The sequence below is a fragment of the Phasianus colchicus genome, chromosome 3, assembly GCF_987193195.1.
Source record: "Phasianus colchicus chromosome 3, bPhaCol1.hap1.1, whole genome shotgun sequence".
Lineage (NCBI taxonomy): Eukaryota > Metazoa > Chordata > Aves > Galliformes > Phasianidae > Phasianus > Phasianus colchicus.
In genome coordinates this window covers 10,533,844-10,557,662 of record NC_143438.1, presented here as the reverse complement: position 1 = coordinate 10,557,662, position 23,819 = coordinate 10,533,844, and the positions used below count along the sequence as shown (strand labels likewise).

General features: G+C 40.4%; 1 protein-coding gene across 2 annotated transcripts in view; it reads right to left on the bottom strand.

The window, feature by feature from the left end:
* Window positions 1-4,544: 4,544 nt before the first annotated feature.
* The window catches only part of ELOVL2 (ELOVL fatty acid elongase 2), a 37,946-nt gene continuing 18,671 nt past the window's right edge, over window positions 4,545-23,819 (bottom strand). Inside the window, exons 2-8 of one of the 2 annotated variants that reach the window (XM_090136946.1) lie at window positions 22,289-22,352; window positions 16,444-16,631; window positions 9,158-9,235; window positions 8,138-8,309; window positions 6,951-7,075; window positions 6,050-6,184; window positions 4,545-5,617 (exon numbers count right to left, since the gene is read on the bottom strand). In XM_090136946.1, coding sequence (XP_089993072.1) covers window positions 5,489-5,617; window positions 6,050-6,184; window positions 6,951-7,075; window positions 8,138-8,309; window positions 9,158-9,235; window positions 16,444-16,631; window positions 22,289-22,304 — 843 coding nt within the window. In that variant the 5' untranslated portion in view covers window positions 22,305-22,352 and the 3' untranslated portion in view covers window positions 4,545-5,488. The remainder of the gene's footprint in view (window positions 5,618-6,049; window positions 6,185-6,950; window positions 7,076-8,137; window positions 8,310-9,157; window positions 9,236-16,443; window positions 16,632-22,288; window positions 22,353-23,819) is intronic. The other variant, XM_090136945.1, reaches the window with a different exon arrangement.

Genomic DNA, 23,819 nt, shown 5'->3' with positions numbered 1-23,819 from the left:
TGCCTGTGGTCAGCTTGCCCTACCCCTTGGCTATTTCCACGTGCTGTGGTGCACGTGTTTGTGTAGTGAAAGCAAATGCAGCAATAAAACCCTTCCTTGTCACGTAGGCTGACTTTTATGTATTGTCAGCAAGAGTCAAGAAAATATTCCCAACAGCCAGTTGATTAAGGGAAGCCCTGCAAAGCTGGGACTGGGTGCACAGCAGCAGCCTGACTTCTATCCTGGCCTTCTGGGGTTCATGGAAGGACCTTCCTAAAGCTCATTTTCTACCTCTTCATTTCCTAGGGGGCTGTTAATATCCAAAACTAGCAAACCAAACTCAATAGCTTTCTCTCTTCCATTTTGCTTTTCATTCCTTCTGTACATACATGTGGTGAGCCCAGAACTGCAGGGCCAGGGTTTGTGCATTACTCTCTGTACTTTCAATGTGAAATAGATGATAATTTTGAGATTGTTTTCAGTTGAGACCTGTAGCAGAAAACTGAGAGAGGCGAAGTTAGAATCAATCTGAGAATCAGATGACCTGGCCAGAAAGTATGAGCCTTGAACAAGCAAGTAATTCACACGCTGGTTTTGTTTGATAGATAAGTTTCTGCAGGTAGTGGGGCTGAGTGTGGAGATCTAAGAGGTCTTATCTACAATACCTTGTAAGGTAAAAATTGTGTTAATTTTTTTTGATAGTTAAATATAACGTTAGGTCTGAATAGATGCAGTGTGCATGGCATTTCTGTGGATGCCACATCTGAATTTGTAAGTTGGCCAGAAGTCTTAGAGATGGATAAGCATAATTCCCCAAAGCCCAGTGTCGTTTTGAGAACAGCCCTCCTTTCTTAGTAATTGTGATTCCTTGCAGTGCATTACGGCTGTGGAGAAGTTGTGTACATACCTTGTGGGTGTATTTGGGGATTTTGATGTATTTATGGGAAGGATGGGTCACCTAGTTTTATTGACTGGCTTGTTTTGAAGTAGAAGAGACTTCAAAACTTGTTGCCAACACAGTTTTGTTAAGTAGACATTCAGGAAAATAACTGTTGTAAACTGCAATGGAGATGATGAATGACTGGAAAAATTGCTGCAGGACACTTTAGTGTAATGTTTGATCTTTTCACAGATCGTGTGTAGTTGATGCTGACACCTAACCAAGGGAATTGTATCTGAGTCTCTAGGTCTGCTGGTGTGTATGAGCCCCTTTCCTGGGCTCAAGCACTCTACAGGAGGAGGCTGCTGTTGGCAGCAAAAGGCCCTTGTTACTCCTATCCAGTAGAATAGCAACACCAGATGGGAATTGCATCTAAACACAGCACAAGAAGAGAGTTTGTGTAGGAGAGGAGAAAAAACACCTACTGAAGGACTAAAAAGATGTCAAACGCACAGAGGTTGTCATTTTCCATGAATGCAGTTTGAAGTACCCCATGAACATGCTGCCTGAAGCCCTGATGAGTTTGCGTGTGGGTAGGAGCAGCTTTCAGACCAGTTCTGCTTTGCCACCATCAGCTCTTACATCACCTTATTCTTTCTGAGTCTGACATCAGCTTTTTCTGTCCGTGATGACAGACCTCGCCTCTTTGTGGTTATATCTAGTACAGGGGCTTAAAGCCCCCCTTAAAAAAATTCCAACTGCTTCAGTAAAGTTGGAGAGTATTTTTGTGATGGTTTGGTTGCAAGCTAAACATTTTTTTTAAACTTGTAATATTTTTTATGACAATAAAGCTCTAAATTGTGGGGGTTTTTTTGTATGAGACAATGACAGTGTTTTCTTCTACTCTCCCATTTGAAATTCCATGGCTGAACGGGGCCAGACTCCCATTTCTTTTTTTTTGTTAATTTCAAAGAAGCACTGAAGCCCATGTGATGTTCCCCCTGCCTCACCCCCTGGGAAACGTGTCAATTAAAAATGTTTCCTAGTTGCCAAGTTTGTGCACCAGTACCAGTCACTGGAAATTCATGTGCTTCTTCCCAGGCTGTGTTGATTGCTGCTTTATTTACTTTTTTTTCTCCCAGGTAGAACTCTTAAGTGAGCTATTTTAAAGACTTTATGTAACAAAAGTATTAGGCACAAGAAAGTGTATTACCAGTAGGGAAGCCTGTACTGATTAACCATTCTGTGGAACCCTGTTAAACCAAACTCCTTCCTCTACATATTAGTATGTTTGGAATACATCAACCATGGTTTTCCAAATATGCCTCGTTATGCCTTCATGCCATCATACGAAGCAAAATCCAGAGACTTCATGCTGTTGGTGATCGCCCGCTCTCAGGTTTGTCTGGATGTGTCTGCAAGGCCTCTGTGCTCTTGATGGAATCAGCAGCTCTTTCTGGTCTAGTCTGCAAACTTGCACAAAATGCCTTCTAGTCCTACATCCAAGTCATGCAGCTGAACCAAAAACCAAAAGAATGAAGATGGGAGCCTGCTTGCATTTTGAGCCACTACTAGGAGGTAGGTAGGACTGCTGTATGTGGGCAAGGATGTTCAGTTTGCTAAAAGAAAAAAATCAAAGGGGAAGTGTAAAAATCCCTTGTTTGCATGCTCTAGGAAACCTCCTATCAATATAAATTGTGTGTATACATTCAAGTCATGCAGAAATGCCACCTGTCCCATCAATGAGGGCAGAGCACAGCCAACAGCTGTACAAAAACCACAGGGGAGCTTTACAGAGTGTGAGTGGGGCGTGGTGTGTGGCTACAGAGGATGTCTCTCACTCTGAACCAAATGGCCTCCAACCTTATGAAAAATAAGTAGTCTCAAATAACTATCTTATAGCAGTTTTGTGCCTTAAAGGGAAGGGAGACAGTCTGATATTAAAACTTGTTTATTTACATTGTTATGTTTTACAGGAAAATCGGTCTAAGAAGTCACTGCTTCTTTTTCTTCATAGTTGCAGCATTTTGAAGATGTTAAGACAGATCTGAAGGATTTAAAACACATCTTATTCCAGCCTTCCTGAGTAGCCTGGATCTGCAAAGTGAGACCATCTTGGTGGTGTTTTTTTTTCCCTCCTTTTTTTTTTTCTTCAGCCCTTTGAGCTTCAAGTAAGGCATTTACTTTCTTTTTTTTTATTTTTCTTTTTTTTATGAGGTTTAAGCAAAACAAAAGATAATCAATTCCTGTGAGGTTTGTTGCCATAACGTACTTTGTCCATAATGTACTCCTAGCACACTTATGTTGCCCATATTGGTAGTTAAATACTTTGCCTTCAAAATGTAAAAGGACTCTGTTCAGCCTAATATCCATGCTTGGACATGCAAACGTTTGTTGCTTTTCATAGACAAATGGTTCAGCTATTTGCCTGGTGTTCTACCTTGCTGGTTCTTATGATACCCCCTGCCTTTACGCTTTCTAGTGGTGGTGCTTGTATTAAACTGACATCTGCAGAGGTTGGAAGCTTCTACTGGACAAACACCTGTTCTTCCCCCAGCCTGTATGACTTCCTCGTGCCCTTTCCTTGCTCTCTGCAAGCACTTGTTGTGGCTGCAGCCATGCATGCTGTTCCCAGCTAGGCTGGCCGGCCAGCCTCTTGTTCTGGGACAAGACTTCCTCCCTTTGCACCTACTGTCCCCAAGAACCCCATGGTGAAAGATCAGCTCAAGAGGAAAACTGGCTTGGGATGTGGAGAAAGATCAGAGGAGCAGGACTTGGTGGAACACCTCCTCTCTGTGTGGGTCTGTGCTGCTGTTTGGTTCCCTGGCTGGCTCTCAGACACATGATCTGATTTTTTTGGATGGCTCTTTGTAAAGTCAGGAGTTGGACTTGATGATCCTCAAAAAATCATTAAAGTTGGAAAAGACCTAAGATCATTTAGTCCAACTGCCAACCCTTCCCTACCATGCCCTTTAATCATGTCTCTTAGTGACACATCTACACATTTCTTGAATACCTCTAGGGACTGTGGTTCCACCTATTCCCTGGGTAGCCTGTGCCAGTCAACCACTCACTGAAAAGAAACTCTGCCTAATAACCAACCTGAGGCTATTACCTCTCATCCTAACACTAGTTACTTGGGAGAACTGCCCCTCACCTCCCTATAACTTCCCTTCATGTCACTGTAGAGAATGATAAGGTCTTCCTGAAGTCTCCTCCAGACTGAACAATCTCAGTTCCCTCAGCTGTTCCCCATAAGACTTTGGATTGCTTAGGATCCTGTCCAACTCAGGATATTCTATGTTCTGTTCTATTCTATGGCTTTGCATGAGTGGTTCCTTTCCTTCCTAACTGGGACCCCACAGGGTGATGGGAGGGCTATCGTGATCACAAAGGGGTTTTTGTGGAGAGAATTTAAATACACCAGGCTGGAGGAGTCCACAACTATTTCATGTGGAAGAGGGGAAGGACAAGTGACTGTGACTACTTTGTTAGAGACTTTGAAGGGGGCTAGGTTAGAAAAGGGCACAGCAAATGTTCCCAAAGCTAGCCTAAGCTGTTTTTAATTTGTAATCATTTAAGTGAGAAGTAAACAGCCAATTGAAGCAGCAGAACTCTGGTAACTTTTTTTTTTTTGTGTGTGTGAGACATAGCATCACAACTGCAGGCTGGAAATTGGTTTGCTTCCCCTTGTGTAGAAAGTGCAGGAATTCCTTTATGATGTACTTGGCTCCTTTTGAGGTTTTACTTCGCACTTTCTTCATCTTCTGTGAATTTTTAGCACACTTCTTTTGCTTCAGATTAAGTATTTGTATATGGTCAACTTCGTGCACATTTACACTCAAAGAACTTATCTTCTCTAAGTTGCTGAGCTCCAGTTTATTCCAGAATCCATTTATCACAGAATGGCTAAGGTTGGTTGAGACCTTACACATCATCTAGTTCCATCCCTCTGCCATAGGCAGGACTGCCACAGGGTCCCATCCAATCTGGCCTTGAGCACCTCAAAGTGATGGGGGCATCCACAACCTCTCCGGGCAGCTGTGCCAGTACTTCACCTCCCTCTTAGTGAAGAGTTCTTTCCTAATAACTAATCTCTATTTCCCCTCTTATAGTTTAAAACCATTCCTCCTTGCCCTATCAGTATCAGACTGTAAGGAGTCAGCCTTTCTCCTCCTTATAAGCTCCCTTCAAGTATTGGCAAGCCCCAGTAAGGTCTCCTCTGCACCTTCTCTTCTCTGAGCTAAACAAATCTGACTTCCTCAGCCTGTCTTCATAGGAGAAAGCAGTCACGGTGTCAGTCTAGATGAGCCCTAACCTCTTGGAGACTCTGAATGTTTCCATCCAGTGGTTGATAAGGTGTTTTTATGCCAGCAGTACAAATCACAAATGTTTTCTTTTTCATGTGAGAAAGACGTTGGCCTTATTGTTCTGATGGTGTTCTTTGACAGAGCAAATAAACTTACTCATTGTGTTAAAACTTAAATAGCAATACATTAATGAGTGTCTGGTACAAATAACCGATAGGTGTAATCAAATAGGTTTTAAGCTAAAGCCTGTAATTCAGTCTCTTGTTTCATTTTTGTCTTTTTTTTCTTAGAAAAAAGAAGATCCCAGGAAGTACTGTACTTATTGTGCTTTCTTATTGTCCAGGAATCCATTTGAAGCAGCAAAGTAGTTCTTATGGAATCCATTCTTGACTTCTGTTGTGACAGGGGTTTCCTTTGCAGCTGTTCTTGAAGGTACTTTCTGGTATGTCTACAAAAGCAAAATTTAAAGTAGCTAGTTGCATTTGTTTAAAGCCCCTGAATATTATTTCTGGTTAATAGTAAAATAGAGATGCCTAGTGTTTGGTGATGTGGATATACATTTGCTTCACGTTTTAAGGGAACAGCATTAGTTTTGCTGCTGCACATGATGTAACCTGACTAGTATTACCTGTAATACTTCTCGGTGTCAAGAAGGATTTTAAACCTTTCCCACTGGATGCTGTATCTATGCAGGCAGGCTGGAACAGTCCTTGCTAAAAATATGTTTATTCACATATAGATGTGAGTATGAACTTATTTTAGGTACTGATGCTTGTTCTACCTGTTTGGCATATGGTTTGCAACAAGAGCAATGTGCAAAAAGTTTTGTTTTCCCCTTGTCCTTGTCAAAAGGAGGGATATAGAGAGAGAGACTGCTTACCTTAATGTAAAAGTTAACAAAGAGGATGACCAGTGTGGCCATGTAGGAAGACTGGAACATGAGGCAGCCAAAGGGAAACCCACATGGCTTCACAGCTGCGCTGAGCGTGTGCACAATGGTGAGCAGAAACTGGATCTGGAGTAAAAAGATCATGCCTGAATGTTTACTAAGGAAGGACTGACACCAGCTAAATCGTATGTAAATAACTTTACCTAGTTCTGCTCTTTGAAATTGGAAATGGTTCCTTTCTCAACACATGAATGTATTGTGAGGGTTAGGTTAAAATGATGCTCTTATGACTTTTAAAAAAAAAAAAAAAAAAGATCTGGATGTTTCCAGGAGTTTTTAGGTCAAATGGCTGGCAAAATGAAAGCTCTTTTAATAGGGATTGTTATATCTTCCAGGCTGTGTCATGCAAGGACGGTGTTGTCCCTTGGCAGAAACCTGAGAAAATACTGGAGACTTGAGGCAATAGCTTTACAAGTCTGAACAGAAAAAAGGAAATCTGAGGTGCAAGAAGGTTAGTCAGGGATGGGGAAAAACAAAGTAATAATGGCAGAGAAGGGGGGCTGTCAATGTTTAGAGCTGTGAAACACAGCTTCCATCTTGTTGTCTAGAAACTGTTTATGTTATTCTCTATTTTGTAGTTGTACTGTAGTTACATATCTTAGGAGGAATCTATTTTTTCTCACTTGAATGAGACACCAATAATATATTAAAAAAACTGTCAATTTTTGAGCATCATTCCAGTTACTCAATTTTACTGGGCTGTACTAATGAATGAATCTTCATAATAGCTTTGTTATAATTTAATGCTACAAGTGTCAGTATTTGTCTGCCACTCCTTTTGCCCCCTCTGGCATTTCTGTCAATTAAAAGTGAAAGTAATGTGGATACATACCAGCTGTGCCTGAGTGAGGTATTTCTTCCACCACAGATACTTTCGCATAGAAGGGATGACTGACAGTCCGTAATAGGAGTACATGAGCACGTGGATAAAGCTATTCAAAGTGGGTCCAAAGAAACCTATAAAAATGCAATGCAGAAAGCATTTTACGATATAAACTGCTAAAAAGTGACAAGATGTCATTACTGTACACAGGAGGCATTGCTGAGTAATCTTCACTTTGTGCTGCGGGTGCATCTCAGTTTGCCATTCTGATGCAGCAGTGAGTGCTTTACCCTGTCTCTGAATGAAGCTTACCTGCTGTGACTTTATCTGAGCATTGCTCTTGTATTATTCAGTGGCTAATTTTCCTATTTTCTAAATTTTCTTAGGAACTCTGATACGGCTGCAGGAAGCCTCCACTTATGCTAAGCCCTGGAAAAGTGTGTTACGAGACACTTGAAATAGTTACCTACCCTTTGGTAAATGGTCTGTAGTCCTTCCCCACCTCAGCAGGGGAGATGAAGATTGTTGCAGTGTCTTAAAAGCTAAGTCACTTTGAATTGCAGAATTGTAGAATCATTAAGGTTGGAGAAGACTGCTGAGATCATCCAGTCTAACCATCAGTCCATCACCACCATATCTGCTAAACCATGTCCCCATGTGCCACATCCAAGTGGTTCTTGAAACCTCCAGGAACTTCAGCGACTTCACCTCGTTCCTGGGCAGCCTATGCCAGTGCCTTACCACTCTCTGAGGTTAGTGTTGTAAAATATGTTAGATCCAAGTATAATGACTCTCAGAAGTCTGATGTTTCTGTCATTTCAGTGTGAAGTATAAGACAGCACCCACTAGACAGAGCTGCCCTGTTCAGAATTCAAGTAGTAGTTTTGAACTTTTGTGTATCGTTCAGTAGCATCACCCTGTCTAAAAGTTGTTTGAAGAAATGTAAATATGAGCAGTTGTGGCAGCTAAGTGGAGAATTGAGGACGTAACATTCAACTTTTTTTTTGCCCTGACCTTTTAACCTTGCTTTTAATTTCACTGAGATCTGCACGTGTTCAACAATTCTGAATGATAAGCTGTGAACCTTAACTATGCTGTGCTGTAACACAGGGAAGGACTGGCTTTGCACAATGATATGATTTCCCTCCAGCTGCTGGTGGTGCATCCCTCAGGTGATGGACTGAACAGAGACTTACTTTGTCCACAAGGTATCCAGTTCAGAACACACCACCAAATGTTGAACATTGTGGCATGGTGGTACACGTGGAGGAAGGTGATCTGGCTGCTTTTCTTCCTCAGTACAAAGAATATAGTGTCTGCAAATTCAATTACTTTAGAAAAATAATACCACCATAGCACCTTGGCTACCTGTAAAAGCAAGAACAAAGCAGCAGGAGATCAGTATCTGTCCAAAAAAAGGGCTTAAATACTGCTGTACTTCATCATTAAGTGCACAACTCTTCCAAAGGCATCAGTCATGTTGAAGGAGGAGCACAACCTCTGGCTTGAGTTTTATTTCTCTTTGAAGAATGAGGCAGTTTATGGAGAACTGATCATTCTTAAATGCGATTATCTAATATAAATTTACAATTAAAGATAACTTTAAAAACATACTTTGAGGATGGGCCTTTCAATCATTCTGTTTGTTTGTATTTTCTTTCAGATGTTACTGTTTACATTTTCTTGATGATGGGAAAAGGCATTTAACTGATATTTTCCTTGCCAAAGCACACATTTTGAAGGCTGAAGAAAATTATGGGTTGTCTAGTCTCTCCCCCTCGAGCTCTAATCTTATCTAGAAAGCAACAGGGCTGAACACATGGACTTGCTGTGATGCAGAAATAAGGATTGAAATAAGAGATGAGCCAAGGCAACAAAAAGGGATCCGAAGTTTTCTGGAGTTCAGAGTTTGACTTGAATGCATTTCCACCTACAGCTCAACATTGCAGGTGACTGATTTTTCTCTTAGTCTTTAAAATGATCCATATACTCTCAATAGTCAGGATAAAAATGTATGTAAAACATTTGTCTGTGTGTGTGTATATATATAATATATACACATAGAATCCTACACATATGTGTGTATGTATATATGTGCCTGATGTATGGCTTATAAAAATGCTCCCTGCCATGCTTTCTATAGTGAGGATGCATCAGGAAGTGAACATCTGTTTGCAGCAGGACTGCTGCTGATGCTGAGTGCTGTCTGTCCTCACCCGGATGTCAGCCTCCCCAGCGCTGTGGAGGTTCTGGCACTGCAAGTTGTAGCCTCCTTCCCACGTGGCAAGGATGAGCTGGAACAGAAAACACAGTAGTGATGTTTGGAAACAGACAAGGCAGTCCTCCCCTACCCTGTAGCTGTTCTGAAGCAAAACAACATCGTGAGAGTATTGTAAGTTCCCATTCATTCTGTAAACTGATGCTTGCAGACTAGACAACTTGCTAGTATCTTCTGTTTTACACTTGCAAAGGCTTCAAATTCTTTTGGAAATATGCACTGAAATAGTGCACCTTTTACATTTCTCTGGCTTTACAGCCTTCAAGGCATCCATGAATATCTCTTGTTACTTAGTGCAGTGATCCTTACTCTAAAGCTCACGACTGAGTATTTTACCTGTGTCCTGAAGCAGTATGAACAGAGCTTGACAGACCTACTAGTGAGAGACTCTTGCTGTCCTGGAGAAATATCCCTGCTGCCAACCAAGCAAACGAGGTAAATCCAAAGCAATGCAAAAGGAGAAATATTTCCTTATGCTATAAGCAAATCTCCCTATTGTGTGTTGTTAAATGCAGGAAGAAGGGGAGAGTGCATATGGTGCTGAGTGGAGAAATGGACAGATGAGCAATTTCAAGTTGGCTATCTACTATGTAGAAGGAAAGCAGCTCACCTAATGGAACGTACCAAATGAACCAGGTACGTAACTGGAAGAGAAGCTGGCAACCAGAGGACATTCAGTTACTAGCTCTCTGTTTCTCTGATATTAAGTGTGTTACTCTTACTGGCTCAGTTGTGTTCCTTTTCACGTGGTGAGTGCTCTTACAATTCTTCAGACTTGATGGTATTGTTTAGAGAATCATAGAATGGCCTGGGTTGAAAGGGACCTCAAAGATCATCTAGTTTCAACCCTCCTGCTGTGTGCAGGGTTGCCAACCACCAGACCAGGATGCCCAGAGCCACATCCAGCCTGGCCTTGAATGCCTTTTTTATTGGAAGCGTGTGCAAATGGAGGTTGTGTTAAAGAAATGAGAAAGCTCTCTCCTTTAGAAATGCAACTTATTTCTCTAGAAAACATTTCTGTGAATATTTTACCTTCTTATGTAAACTATGTAAGCCTATCCTGAAAATAATAACACGTGCATTGTTTTTGACGTTATATGGAAAAAGAAAAAGATCAGGTAAAGATGAAAATAGTTGCCCTTTGAAAAATTTCTGCCAAGTAGCGACATTCTGTTTAGTAGCAGAGGTTTCATATTTTGCTGTTGCTCTAGTTTTCTTAATTGATTCCAGTAGTTACACCAGTAAATGACCTTTACTTGCCTACTCAAATATAAAGAGAATAAGGATTCACAATGTCAAATCTCATTTGTTTCCCCATGTGGTGGAAGTGAAGGTATGATGCAGTGGTACTTGGGCAATGGCACTTTCATACAATAAGCAGATAGTGGAATGTAACATTAATCATCCTGAATTAATCATTAACACAATCTTAATAACTAAAACAATTCAGAAGGGTTCTCTGGCTAAGACACTCAACTGTAAACTCATCTGTGAATAGAGTTTGTTGAAGAACATTCATGTAGGTTGCCTTTTTTTTAGACAGGTCTCCAAGAATTGTGGTGGAACAGATAGCTGCTGTTATGCCCTGAAGATCTCAAGTAAGCTATAGTCTGGCAAGACTATCAACCTTACTAGTAAGTGTCTTAGGCTGGATTGTTCAGCTTAGGTCTGAGGGATACTGGAAGCCTGGTCCCAGCGCTGCCTTTTGGTCAGTGCCTCAGTTTCCCCAAATGTAGTGTTAGTAATGGTGCCCTGTCAAACATGAAATGGGTGCTGAATCTACAAGATTTTTCATACTGAAAATATTTTGTTTTTCCTCTTTATTGAGCAAGTGAGATATTTTTAATGAAAACAGAAATGCATAGAGTACATTTTTGGCTACTCTTTTGTAAGGTTTTTGTCTAGTTAGAGGTCTGGAAATTAAACAGGTTTGACCAATAGAAAAGGTTGGCTAATCCTGTACTACAGTTGCCTGTATTTGGTATCTCAACCTGCGATGTTTAGAGCTGGAATCCGTGCTTTATCTCCTATCCTGCGTAGGAGACTACTTATTCCAGAATGGAGGAAGTAAGTGGTCCCATGCTTTCTCCTTTCATGGAATCATAGAATGGCCTGGGTTGAAAAGGACCATGATGTGATCATCTTGTTTCAACCTCCTGCTACATGCAGGGTTGCCAACCACCAGACCAGGCTGCCCAGAACCACATCCAGCCACCAGGGATGGGGCATCCACAACGTCCTTGGGCAACCTGTTCCAGTGTGACACACTGGAGGATTATATCTCCTATCTTGGACAGCTTTTGTATACTACCTTGTATGATGTGATAAATCTCGTCATGTGAAATTTTTGATCTTGATTTCCAGTAATGTTCTATGAAAACCTATTTGAAAGTAAGTGAGATCAAGTGCTGTTTGGTTAACAAACTGGCTAAAAGTTGTACCTAGATGCAGAGCTCAGGAAGGTCATTAGGAGAGACATGGAGAATTCAGAGAATGAAACCTGAGCTATGAGGATGATGTGTCCAGCAAGAACTGCAAATGAGAGCAGCAAAGTCAGCTCCTCAGTTCTCTCAACAAATACTCTGATTAGGGTAGAAGAATGCCTGGGAATGTAATTCAACGCAAATTGCATTCTAACTTGTTCAGAAAACTTGATTACTTTTGTCCTGATGCTTCACTGCTTTGCACAGCCTTTTCAGTGACCTTTTGCTGTCCACATTTTACACTTTCTCCTTTTTTTTCCTCCAAATGATAGGAAAGCATACCTGATTTCTTATTTCTCTTATTGTTCTTTTCTTCTTGCTCCCCTAAGCTTAAATAGCCTTTGTGCTAACAAAAGCGTTACTTCAAAGGAAGCCATCAACTCAAGTATCAGTCTTTGTTTCTCTGCTAAATTTATGGTTGCTAGCTTTTTGACAACTTGTGAAGGACTAAATGATTATTTATTACAATATTAAAGTAAATCATCTTGTTAATCTGTTGACTTCTGTAGCAAAACTCCAGGACAGTTGAAAACAACTGGAATCTAAAATGATTTTTTTTTAAATTTTCCTCAGATCTTCCAGTACTCAAGCTCTATCTACTCTGCTTTTTAACACTTGCACAGTTAGGAAGCACATCTTTCTCTTTTTAGGCATTATAATAATGAAATAAGTGTAATTTTATTTCGGTTTACTTTCTGTAATCCTGACATCATAATGAGATGTCATCCCAGTTGCAATGTGTAGGGCTGAAAATGGTGGCCCTAATCATGCTAGCCTTAAGCTTTTGACCTTTCTCTGCTCTCAGAGAATACAGAGAATGCAATTCTTGAACTCCTGGAAGTCTCCCATCATCTTGGTGCTTATGATTTGCTTTCAGGTCATAAATCTAACTCAGAAACTTCAGGCTTACTCTGCATTGAACTTTCAGCTCCTGGAAAAATGAAAAATAGAGGAAATCATGATGCTTTTTTCTAATCTTGCAAGGTGTAAGAATTTTCTTCTGGTCTCTCTAAGAAGCTTAGTGCACTGCTCATAGTACTTGTGCAATTCTGCTTTATTCCTTTTGGCACCCAGCAGGCAGCTCTGACTTTTGCTCTGGATTGACAGGTCTCACATGCAAGACCTGCTTACTCACATAGATAGGTTACTTGCTTACAATCCTCACCTCCTGTGGATTTGTAGTAAGTCTGTGGATCTACCTGAGGATAAAGGCACTTGAGATACCACGCCACTCATATGCTAATGACACATCTCTAGATCTTTTTAAACTGACCTAGATTGTGCCAGAGCCCTGGTTTTCTCAGTGCCCAATTGACAAAGGATGGGTGGGAGCTAGCTGAGATTTAATTTAAATAGGGCAGTAGCAATAGTGCTGGGGAAAGCAAGCTAAGATACTGATAGAGATTGTATTTTTAATGATAAAGAGTAACATCATGTTCATGTGAGTAGTTTCTCAATTCAGACATCAGTATTTGTCTGCCTTGTTTCCAGGTACAATTCAGTAACAAAATTGTGAGGATTTCAACCTACAGGTCCATGGAGTGTGGTCTGAGAGCTGACTTGCCCATGAATTAATTTTAAAATACATAGAGACTTGACTGCTTTTAACATTAGGCTGGTTTCCTCTTCATAGTTGGCACCTTTGCAGTATTAAGCATAGATTTGTGTAGAGGAAAGGCATATTCTTGATTCAGTGAAACTGATAAAGGTTTTGATTTTTATTAAAATGACAGTAGTTGTTTCATGCATGGTACATCTTAAGCACTTGAGGGATTGGCTGGACTCACAGTTAATGGAGCTAAAATCAGCCCTGAGATACCTCATGTCCATGGTGTGATGCAGAAAGCTTCTGGATCAGAAGTGGAAATCTGCCTTTGAAGATTGAAAAGAGTTAAGAGTTTTTGCTACAAGCTCTGACTTCCTGCCTGCCTTGAGGTTGCATGATTTGACTGTAGTCAAGGGACTGTGAAACTAGGTTAGGCACAGTGAAGAACTGAAGAACTGCAGCACAGCTATCCCCACCAGTTGATTTATCGTGTTTCTTATTAAAGCTAGCATATTGGATAGTCTACATTTGGGCTGTACTCCTAACATAGACAAGGTCTTTTTCTTTTGAACATCTAAGTAGTACCCACTCCATTCTGGAGCTACCACAAGAAAAGATGTGTGGCATGTTGTAAACAAAACCAAGAAGAGAAGTTGAACAATTTGTTATTCATCTTTATAACAGAGCTCATTATTTTGTGGTTTATCTCTGTTACAGAGAGTTGGAGGTGAAGTGGGAGGATGGAGGAATAAGGCCATTGTTACAGATCTCTCTAATTAAGAATTAATCCTGAACCATACTCACTAGAGAGATCAGTTGTGTTTACATAAACCACTGTGGAGAAGGCTCTAAATATAGGCAACTCCTGTCTTAAAGAGCTTACCTTCCATTTAAGACAGAGGAAGTAGGAGCCAGAGAGAGGCTTTGGAAATGAGACGTTCTGAAACATGGAGTCACTGTACCCTTAGTCACTACTGAAGATTTCTGCCTTCCTGGCAGTGAAGTGCTGGAACAGGTTCCCCTTAGAGGTGGTGGATGCCCCGTCCCTAAAGTCATTCAAGGTCAGGCTAGATGGAGCTCTGAACAGCCTGATGTAGCTGTAGGAATCCCTGATCACTGCAGGGGAGTTGGACCAGAAGGTCTTTACAGGTCCCTTCCAGTTCAAACAATTCTATGATTTGCCTGTTTCTCTTCAGCAGGGACATTCAAGCTCCTCAGGCAGGTCTGCAAGTTTCAACATTCATTGTGCTCCTTCACAGTAAAAGCTGTGAATAGGAACCAGACAAACAGGCTATGAAACAAGTTATTCTATACAGAGACTCTATTATGAAAGAATGGCTTCTGCAATGTTCAGCTGGCCTGGCTGACAGTCCAGAGCTGTAAAATCTGCAATAAAGCAGCCACACTGTCCCAGGGTTCCAGACAAATGCAGAACTGGATGCTGGGAAGCACTGCCAGCCATTCCTGGCTACGGTTTGGGTGATGCAAGTCAGCAGGCTCCAGCTACAGGGACCAGGTCTGAAGGGATTTATCTGAGGACTTGTGCAAATCAGTGACCATCTGCAATGAAGTTAGCCTTGGGAAGGGTGATGAGGCAACTGGAAGAGAGTTGGCTTCCTGTCCCCTCCCTGGAACTGTTCAAGGCCAGGCTGGATGGGGCTTTGAGCAACCTGGTCTAGAGGGAAATATCCCTGCCTGTAGCAGGGGGGTGGAACTAGATGGTCTTAAAGGTCCCTTCCAACCCAAACCATTCTGTGATTCAATGCAGTTCCTACAAGGATATGAAGGTAGCAAAACACAAGTTCACTTAATTCACCTGCAACTTGCCAAATTTCTTATTCACTTGCTTGTGGCAGGTCGAATCAGCCTATAAGGGATAGGGAGCAGTATTTTTCAGTACAGTTTATCCTTTTTGTTGAGTTTTGCTACAAAAGACATATCTGTATAGATAGATTATCTGTATGGAGATTTAAACACTGAAGTGTTAATGTAAATTCTGGAGAAAAATCAGTATGAAGTCGTCAGACCTTCCAGCAATAATTGGGCTTGTTTCTCCTTAGTTCTGGGCCTCATCCTGTACACTCAGATACCCAGAGTGACTCCAGGAGTCAGACAGAGGTTTGACCAGGACAAAGCTCTGTGTAGCAAGGTCAGTCTTCTTCACAAAAGCACAAATCTGAACTGCTGTTTAACCTATTGACCTGGCCACTCACCTGGGGTTTAGCTTAAATTAATTTAAAACTTGAAACCTTTTAGGGTCCTGTTTAGCTTCTGAGTGAAGCAAAGTTTCTTGTCCAGTTAAAAGAACACTCTGTCCTTGGTTTTCTCATGGAAACTGCTGTGTAGTTGAGCCCATAAAGCAGGAAATACTGAGAGAGCTGTGCAGGCAAGAGTGTGTGATGTCAGCTTACACCTCTACAGATCACACTGACACCAAGAGGATCCTTCAGCCCAGGTTTCTCATGCCCTGAGTCATATTTTGCCACGTCAAAAAATATTTTAGTGTTTTTTGTCTTCTAGTGTTTGTTTCATAGCTCCCTTCTGGTTCTGAAGGGATCCTGATTTCTGTGAGCAATGTTCCTTCCTGATAAATACTCAGAAAATAATCTGTGAGACCACATTCAGCCTCCCAGTCCCCCGAGCACATGTTCTTGGCTGAAGTGGCAGGTTTTTATCATCTGTCTGATGTTTAATGTTTCTGCTATCCCACGTGATGGAAGGCTTTTTAGTCAAAATAGCAGAAAAATACCACTGAATTGCCAATATCATAAATCAGTACTAACTCTCATGTAAATCAGTATACATTTAAATACGGGCATTTGTACAAAACAATAATTTCATCAACAGTCATGCAAATGAGAAACAATCCTTGAGCGTAGTTGTGTGCTGAACAATGAGGTGTGGGCATGTTTTAGTTGAGCAAGTGCTCAGATTCAAATTCAAACTTGTAAACGCTGCCCTGGCAGTGGTCAGTTGTCTTCAGGGATGGACTGGAGCTCAGAAAGGACAGCTGAAACTGAGGGCTGATTTGAGGGGGTACTCTGTAAGTCTGCCCAACTGCTGCGTGCTTGACGTTAATTTTACTTTGCTGTTGATATCAAATTTCCTTGTGAAATTATGCTTCTAAGGTTTTTTTTTGCTAAAAAATGTATGTTTCTCACCTTCGTCAGCTGTGTTGCATTGAAGAACACTTACCTCTATGAGCATGTACAAGGACAGCAGCGTAATCCCAAGGTTATATACAATGAGGTGAGCCCTGAGAGAGAAAGGCTGCCTATTCTTCATGAACTTGTTGCCCAACCATATGCACAGCAGGTATGCGACAGTGAGGAAAAAGGTAGGAAGGTAAGAATCCAAAAGGAGCCATCCTCTAACTCTGGAATCTGGAAAGAAATGCATGCAGGAAGCAGTTAATGTCATAGTAAAACACTACTGAAATATGGCAGGTCATATTGTGAAAAGCCTGGGAGTGGATCTGCCATGCTCTGCTCACTTTCAAGAGCCATTTGCTGCTATTTCCTCCCCTGTGTGGCATGCTAGTACAGAGAATGTGGTGAAAGCCACAAAAAAGTGTTCCATAGCAACCTAAGGTTGCTTTCACATCCTCATTTTAACAAGGATGAGAAAATGAAAAGAGAATAATCCTGTATGCCTTTTATTAATGTGTTAACTTAATATTTAATTAAACCATATCTTAGCCTGTTAATGGACGGACAGCTTGAAGTTAATATTAAATACGAAGTATGCATGAAAAGTTGTCAGTTCACACATTATTTTAATTTTGCTTTTGTTATGTCCATACGAAAGTAAAATAACTTTTGCTAGAAAACATTTCTACAAAGTTTTTTCCAAGAACGTTTTATTTAAAAAAGAAATTGTAGATGATTACTTTGATGGTTATCAAAGATATTTACTAATGTAAAAGCTTACTTTCTTCTGGTTTCTGTTCCATTTGCCTGATTCTGAAATGCAATATTAAGGTTAAATCCTGCTTGCCTTATTCACACAAGTAATCTCATTGACAGTAATCAGATAGTTCAGTGTGTATGAGCAAAGCCTAATCCTGCATGCCAATCTGCAGGAACTGTTCTGCTGCCCTATGAGCAACTGGATGTCATAAGTAAGAGAATTTTTTTTCTATTTATTTTTTTCAACATGGAGCAAAATTTTAAAGTTAATTCATAACAGCATTCTATGAACACTTATCTAAGGAAATAACAAGGGGCATCATGGTTTTTCGAAAAGGCCATTCTAAATCTGTATGTGAAGAAGTAAATCAGAGAGAAGCGATTGTGTAGCTCACAGTAGTTCTTGCTGCTCTCAGCAACTGTTTAAAATTTAGTATGTTTTATAAAAACACTGACATCAGGTTAATTAAAAGGTGTTAAGTTAAAGGACAGGTGTTTACAATGCATAAAGAGATATTTTACTGTATTTTCAGCCTGTGGTGAATTTGGAAAGGACTGGTCAGTGGGTGATGCACACAAAGTGTGCCTGCGTATTTTAAAAACCGTTGCACATCGCTGTTCTGCTTTGTTTTCTGTCTGGCTATTCTTTCTTCATAAACACATGTGCAGAAGTATAAGTAAAGTGACATTTTAAATGCTTATGAACATGGTTTGCTTTCTTGCTCATTAGTCTCCCTCCACTTCCTCACTTCCATTGCAGTGGCTGTTACTCTCAGCTGTTGGATTTGAGGTCCACCTAGGATGTAAGCTCTTTTGCAGGGAAGCCTTTCAATCAGACATAAGTTACCATGGAAGTCCAGTGCTCTCCTGGCTCTGCTTCTTCCTTCTGGACTCCCAAAACAGCTCCTCTCCCCAGTAGAAAAGACGTGTATGGCTATACCAGATGTGAAAGCACAACCATGCATTGCAAAGCATCATCCTTCCTTCAGGGTGGCCTTGCTTTGCTGTGCATTACCAATGTTTTCTATCTTCAGAGCTCGATGACTATTTGAGGTCACCTTATTGTGAGAGTAAAATGCTTCCAACAACCCTCTCAAAAGTGACAAGAGGTTTGGGAGGATGCTTTTGAGGTAATTCTGCTCTCATGTGGCCTCTAAACAGGACACAGAAGTCAGAGGGCTGGTAAAGGTTGTATGTGTAAGAGTTGATCTAGTGTATGTTTTAGGAGTGAAAGGGTTTAAATTGTTTTACTGGTATCCTAAAAGAAGATGAAAAAAGCAGTTATATCAGCAAGAGTGCTCTCTAGAAAGGATTTCCCCATTGGAGGATATGACATTTGGTTTATAAAGGTTGTTTGCCCAAAGGCCAACTGGTATCAGTTAACTAAGCAGTATGTTTGCTCAGCAAGGAAAAGCAATTAGAAGAGACAAGAATACAAATTAAACTGAACAGTGCCAGATCTGTCCTAATATGCCCTCAGAAAGCTAGTTTTCCTCTGCACTGAGTGGCCACAACCATGTGGTCTGATCCATACAATCTGCTCGTGTTTGTTCAGGTCAGCATGACAAGTTATGATCTGTTCTGTTTCATTTTCAGGTGTCTAGAGGAATTATTAAAACCAGTTTCCTTACTGATAGTTTTCCTACTTGACCTTGGTACCTTGAAGGGTAAGATAGTTATCAGCAAAAAGCAGCCAGAGAATCCTGATTGTTTTGTTTCTGTGTCCTTAGATCACAAAAGAGGGAGGTTTTTAGATGGTAGGAAGGCAAAGGGACTGTATTAAAAAAAAAAAAGCTAGAGTATTTATATTGACTGACAGTAGGTTACTCTGTGTTCAAGCAATACAGTATCAATGAGAGGAAGCATTATTTTTACACTGTTGAACCCATACAGCATCTGAATTTGAGACTGCTGCAGTGAATAAAACTACAGTGTGAAAGTGCTGGACGACGACACGAGTAGGAGAAGGCGCACCCAAGCTGACTGTTCCGTGAATGAGCTTATTCACAGTCCCTGCCCATTATGTGCCAGACTTTTGGGGCGAAATCTTGGCTCCTTTGAAATGAGTGGCAAGCCTCCCAGGCTCTTTAAACCTATCAGTCTTTTACCAGGGAGGCTTAGAAACATTTTGATTGAGGTCTCTGCATAGCGTTAGCCAGCTGTTGTATGAATAGATTCAGATCTTTTCAGATGCTGAGGGTAGATGATTCTGTAGCAATGCTTTACTACTGTTTATATTCAGTTGAGTAGAGAAAGAGCGCTTACTACTTTATTATCTTAACTTTGTTAAAATATCTATTCTTTTGCTTCTTTGACAGATTAAAAAAGCAACCCATTAACTAGATTTGGGTCCTACAACTCAGTGTTGCTTTGCATAATGTTAAATATCAGTAGAGCAAGAAAGCCCTGAAAAAAGGTGGGTTTTTTTCAGAGTAATTTGTATTTTATTTTTTTTTTTTTACTCTTAACCATTTTGTCCTCTGTATAGATAATCTATCCAGAATAGCATGGACAAAAATCAATTTGTAAGACCACTTCTTATCAAGAGATGCAACTGATAAGGATGTATGCATCTTCTGTTCCCTGATCCAAAGGACTTGGTCTGTAAGGTCAAATGTAAATTTGATCTAAATCTGTGTATGAAGTCCAGCTGGCAGTGAAGAGCACAAGCACAAAAGAGGCCTTCATCTCAATCAAATTTGTATCTTTAACAGCACACTTTTTGTTCTAATTGTGCAGTACTGCAGTTTGTGTTAATCTGGTAACTACTACTATGAGCAAAGGTTGCCTCCAGGAACTCATGCCTGGTTTTGTCCCAGTTTGGCATTAAGTAATGATAACTATAGCCAGTGTAGTGATTCTCCTGTCTTAAGAGTTGCTACCAAAAATATAGACTACATGTATGGCATTGATTTGAAAAGAATTGAGCACTGATGTTTATTTTTATACTATCTTGTTGCCAAATGAAGTGGGTACAGTATATGAAAACTCATGCAGAGAAAGAAGGGGGATAACTTGTTGGTTTTAGACAACTGGGAACTCTCTCACAAGAATTTATTAGATTTTTGTTTGTGGGGCCATTCTAACCAATTTAAAGCAGTTTGCGTCTGACTATGAATTATTTATGGGTGTAAACATATTGGAGGAAGCTTTCTTACTCATGAAATGTATGATGCAGCATCGTTATGGTGAAGAGGCATGGAGAAACAAATGCTGTCTTCAGCATTCATGTCTGGAGAGGGATGGTGATGTACTTGGCAAGTACTACAGATAATACATAACTGACGCGCTTTGTAAAAATCGAAAGAGATCTGTGTTGGATTGACTATAACTTGCCCCTTCAAAAAATTTTTTTCTGAACCAATGAGGAAAGAGAAGTGGTAGAGAACTCCACTCCCATTTAAAAAAAAACAAACAGTACTTTTATGCTAATAATTGGGTTTTGGTTTTTGATAATATTCAAATATATTACTGTAGAGGCTGTTAATTAAGACAGGTAGAATGAGTTTAATTACTTCTGCTGTAGTTCCCAAGCTGTTGTTTATTCACTAGGAAGCTTTCTTTCAAGCTTCGCGTCTACAGCAGAAGGGATGGAAAACATTTTGTACTCAGCCAGACAGCCAAAAAAAAAGAATGAGAATTTATTGGTTTTAAAAATGTCACAGTTTTCTTTCCCTTCTTCTCCTAAATAAGCAAGAACTGTTTCTGCAATTTAAAATAGTACTGCAACAAAATGAGTGTATCATCCATCCCCACCAGCAGCGATTTTGACTTTAAACACTGTTCCTGGAATTGGATACCCTAAAAACCAGGCCTACCAGCAGCAAGGTGGCCTCACAAGACCCTTTCTTGAAAGCGGGGTCTGCTGTCTATACTCTTCTCTTGCTTTTCACTTCAGTTGCTTGGCCCTATTCTAATCTTAATCCTGATTTTTGACACTTCCATCCTCACCTTGCAGTAGCCCTTCTCTTTCTTTCTGCAGTCCTACTTCAGTATTTTTGTTCCTGGCTCTAACTATTGTTACAGCTATTACCTGTTTCAGTCCTAATAGAGCACTAGGCACCTCCAAGTTCTGGTGAACAAACACTACAGTAATCCAAGTTATTCTCAGCCAAACTCCTTCAGAAAGAACGGGAAATGAAAAGATGCACCTGTTCTTTCACACCATCTATCAGGTTATTGAAATTGTGGATGTGATCCTGCAAAGTGCTAAAAGCGTTTTATTGCTGCTGTGCTGAGCATCCCTCTGAACTATGCTGTTTGTTTGGTAGATGAGCCAAACAATGCCTAGATTATTGAATGTCAGTCCCCCAGGAACAGAACTTCTATTTTCAGAAAAATCAAAATTTTCACTTTTTTAATTTACACTGAGATGTAAAGCTGAAATCTTATTGTATTTTCAGAAACAGAGGACTCTAAAAATTAGTGATATTTGTAAGCTTGAAAGAAATGTTTCATTTCTTTTTTCATCTGCGGTATGATGTGGCTGGTTTTAATTTGTGTTACAGATAATACATCTGTATAATCAATGAAAATTATATAAAGGAATATTATATAATTTAATAATATTAAGATGTTATAATAATGAAATAAGCAAGAGAGTCAGGCACAGCGAGACAAAGAGAATAAATAGGATGCTTACCTGTGTCGTGGACTTGCTCAGGAAACTCCAGTGGAGTGGATCTTCCAAAGAGAGAGAGATCCTTCCTCACTGGTAGTCAGCTCTTAAATGGGTCTAGGAGAGGTGCAGCCAGGCTCCACCCCTTCCTGCAGCACAGGTGAATTGCTTTCAGCTGTGCTCCCAGGGCTGCCTCATTGCTCGCCTCAGGTGATTAATCAGAGGTGATTAATCAGAGGTTCAGGCCGTGACTCAGCAGTTCCCATACAATATCAAACAATCAAAACAAGAAATGAATTGGCTTTCTGTCAAAGCTCTGCATTTATAGATATCCTACAACAGTGTTATGTTCCTGCCTAGGAATACTTCACAATTCTGCCTAGTTCATATTTTTCAATTACAAACCGTTCAGAGAGAAAATGTTGGCTGTTGAGTGTTTCTAACTATCAGAATATTTGAGTGGTAATCTGGATGGGCAAGGTTTCCCAAAAGGACTGTAGGTGGAGCAGCTTACCTCGAGGTCCAAACATATAGTCCACAAATGCATTTACTTCCCGGTCAAAAGCTTTCAGGTGCTCCTAAAAATAAATACATAAAAAATAAGGATATAGGATAAAAACATCTTATGGCTCACATGGACAATGCAATTAAACAAGCAATAACCTGACAAAGAGCATGTCATGCTCAGGTATTTCCAGGGTATGATACATCGTGCTTCCTGACAAAAAACCAAACCTCTTTAAAGATGAAATGAGGGCAAATCGTTGTGTAGATGACAATAGAGGCCTTACTGCTGGAAACCATGTTGGAAGTGAGGTTTACAAATGAACAACAATCATCAGAGCATCTGTGATGGATGTTGTTTTAATTTTTTTTTTTTTTTTTGCTTTTATTTTGCTTCCATAAATGAAATCACTGGTGCCTCCTTTGGCAAACTTCACAACGCTGCATAGTTCTTCCCAGACCAGCAACAGTGCATGACCTGAATACACTGATGCTTTATTCATAAAGAAGGAAAGCTTTGTGTTGAGCAAACCGAGATTTCTCTAAATGAGGTACTGGGTTTCTGAAGAAAAAGTTGGAGGACATTTCAGATCTCTAGTGATGAAGGTTAGACTGTAGAGGGGAAGAGGGAAGAGGAAGCAGGAAGAGGAGGGCTATTTCACTGACTGTTTTTTTAAGTCACTAAAGATGTGTCACCTGAGCTGGCAGGCTTCAACATTTGTGGCTGTTGTTACTGAGTAGGGAGCTAAGCTGTGATCACTGCAGTCTTTCCCTCAGTAGGCATAGAACAGGCTGCCCAGGGCAATGGTCATGGCCCCAAGTGCCAAAGTTCAAGAAGTGTTTGGATAATGCTCTCAGAAAAATGTTTGAATTTTGGAGCCAGGAGTTGGACTCATTGGTCACTGTGAGTCTCTTCTAACTCTGGAATATCCTATAATACAGTATCTCCACAGTGGCTTAGGATGCAGCCACCATTAGTAGATCTGTCTCTTAAAGATCCACATTTGCATGCTGGTGGGTCCAGGTGCTGGATTCTGGTCTGGGCAGGAAGAAATCCTTGGCATTCCCCTTGTTTCCTTCCTTCTTAAGTTTTGGTTCTCAGAATGTCCAAAGCAAACAGCTTTTATGCAAATACATGAGTACAACTAAGACCTTCCAGGGAGTGAGAGGTTTTGTAGTATCCCAGGCTAAAATGCTTGGTTTCTGCTGTGCTTACCTTATCTTAGAAACACCACCACCACCCGAAACAAAGGTATATTGTTTTTCGCTCCTTCCCAATTATTTCTGAAAAAACTAATTATTATTAACATATATATTTTTTAATCAAATCTACTTTAGGCCACTTCTAAATGGAAATTAGAGACTAACCTCTTCAATCAATTCAGTGGAGGAAAGAGATTTGTAGAATTATCATTAATAAGGAAGAGCAGAATGAAGGCCTACAAGATCACAGAATCATATAGAATCATAGAATAGCCTGCGTTGAAAAGGACCACAATGATCATCTAGTTTCAACCCCCTACCACAGGCAGGATCACCAA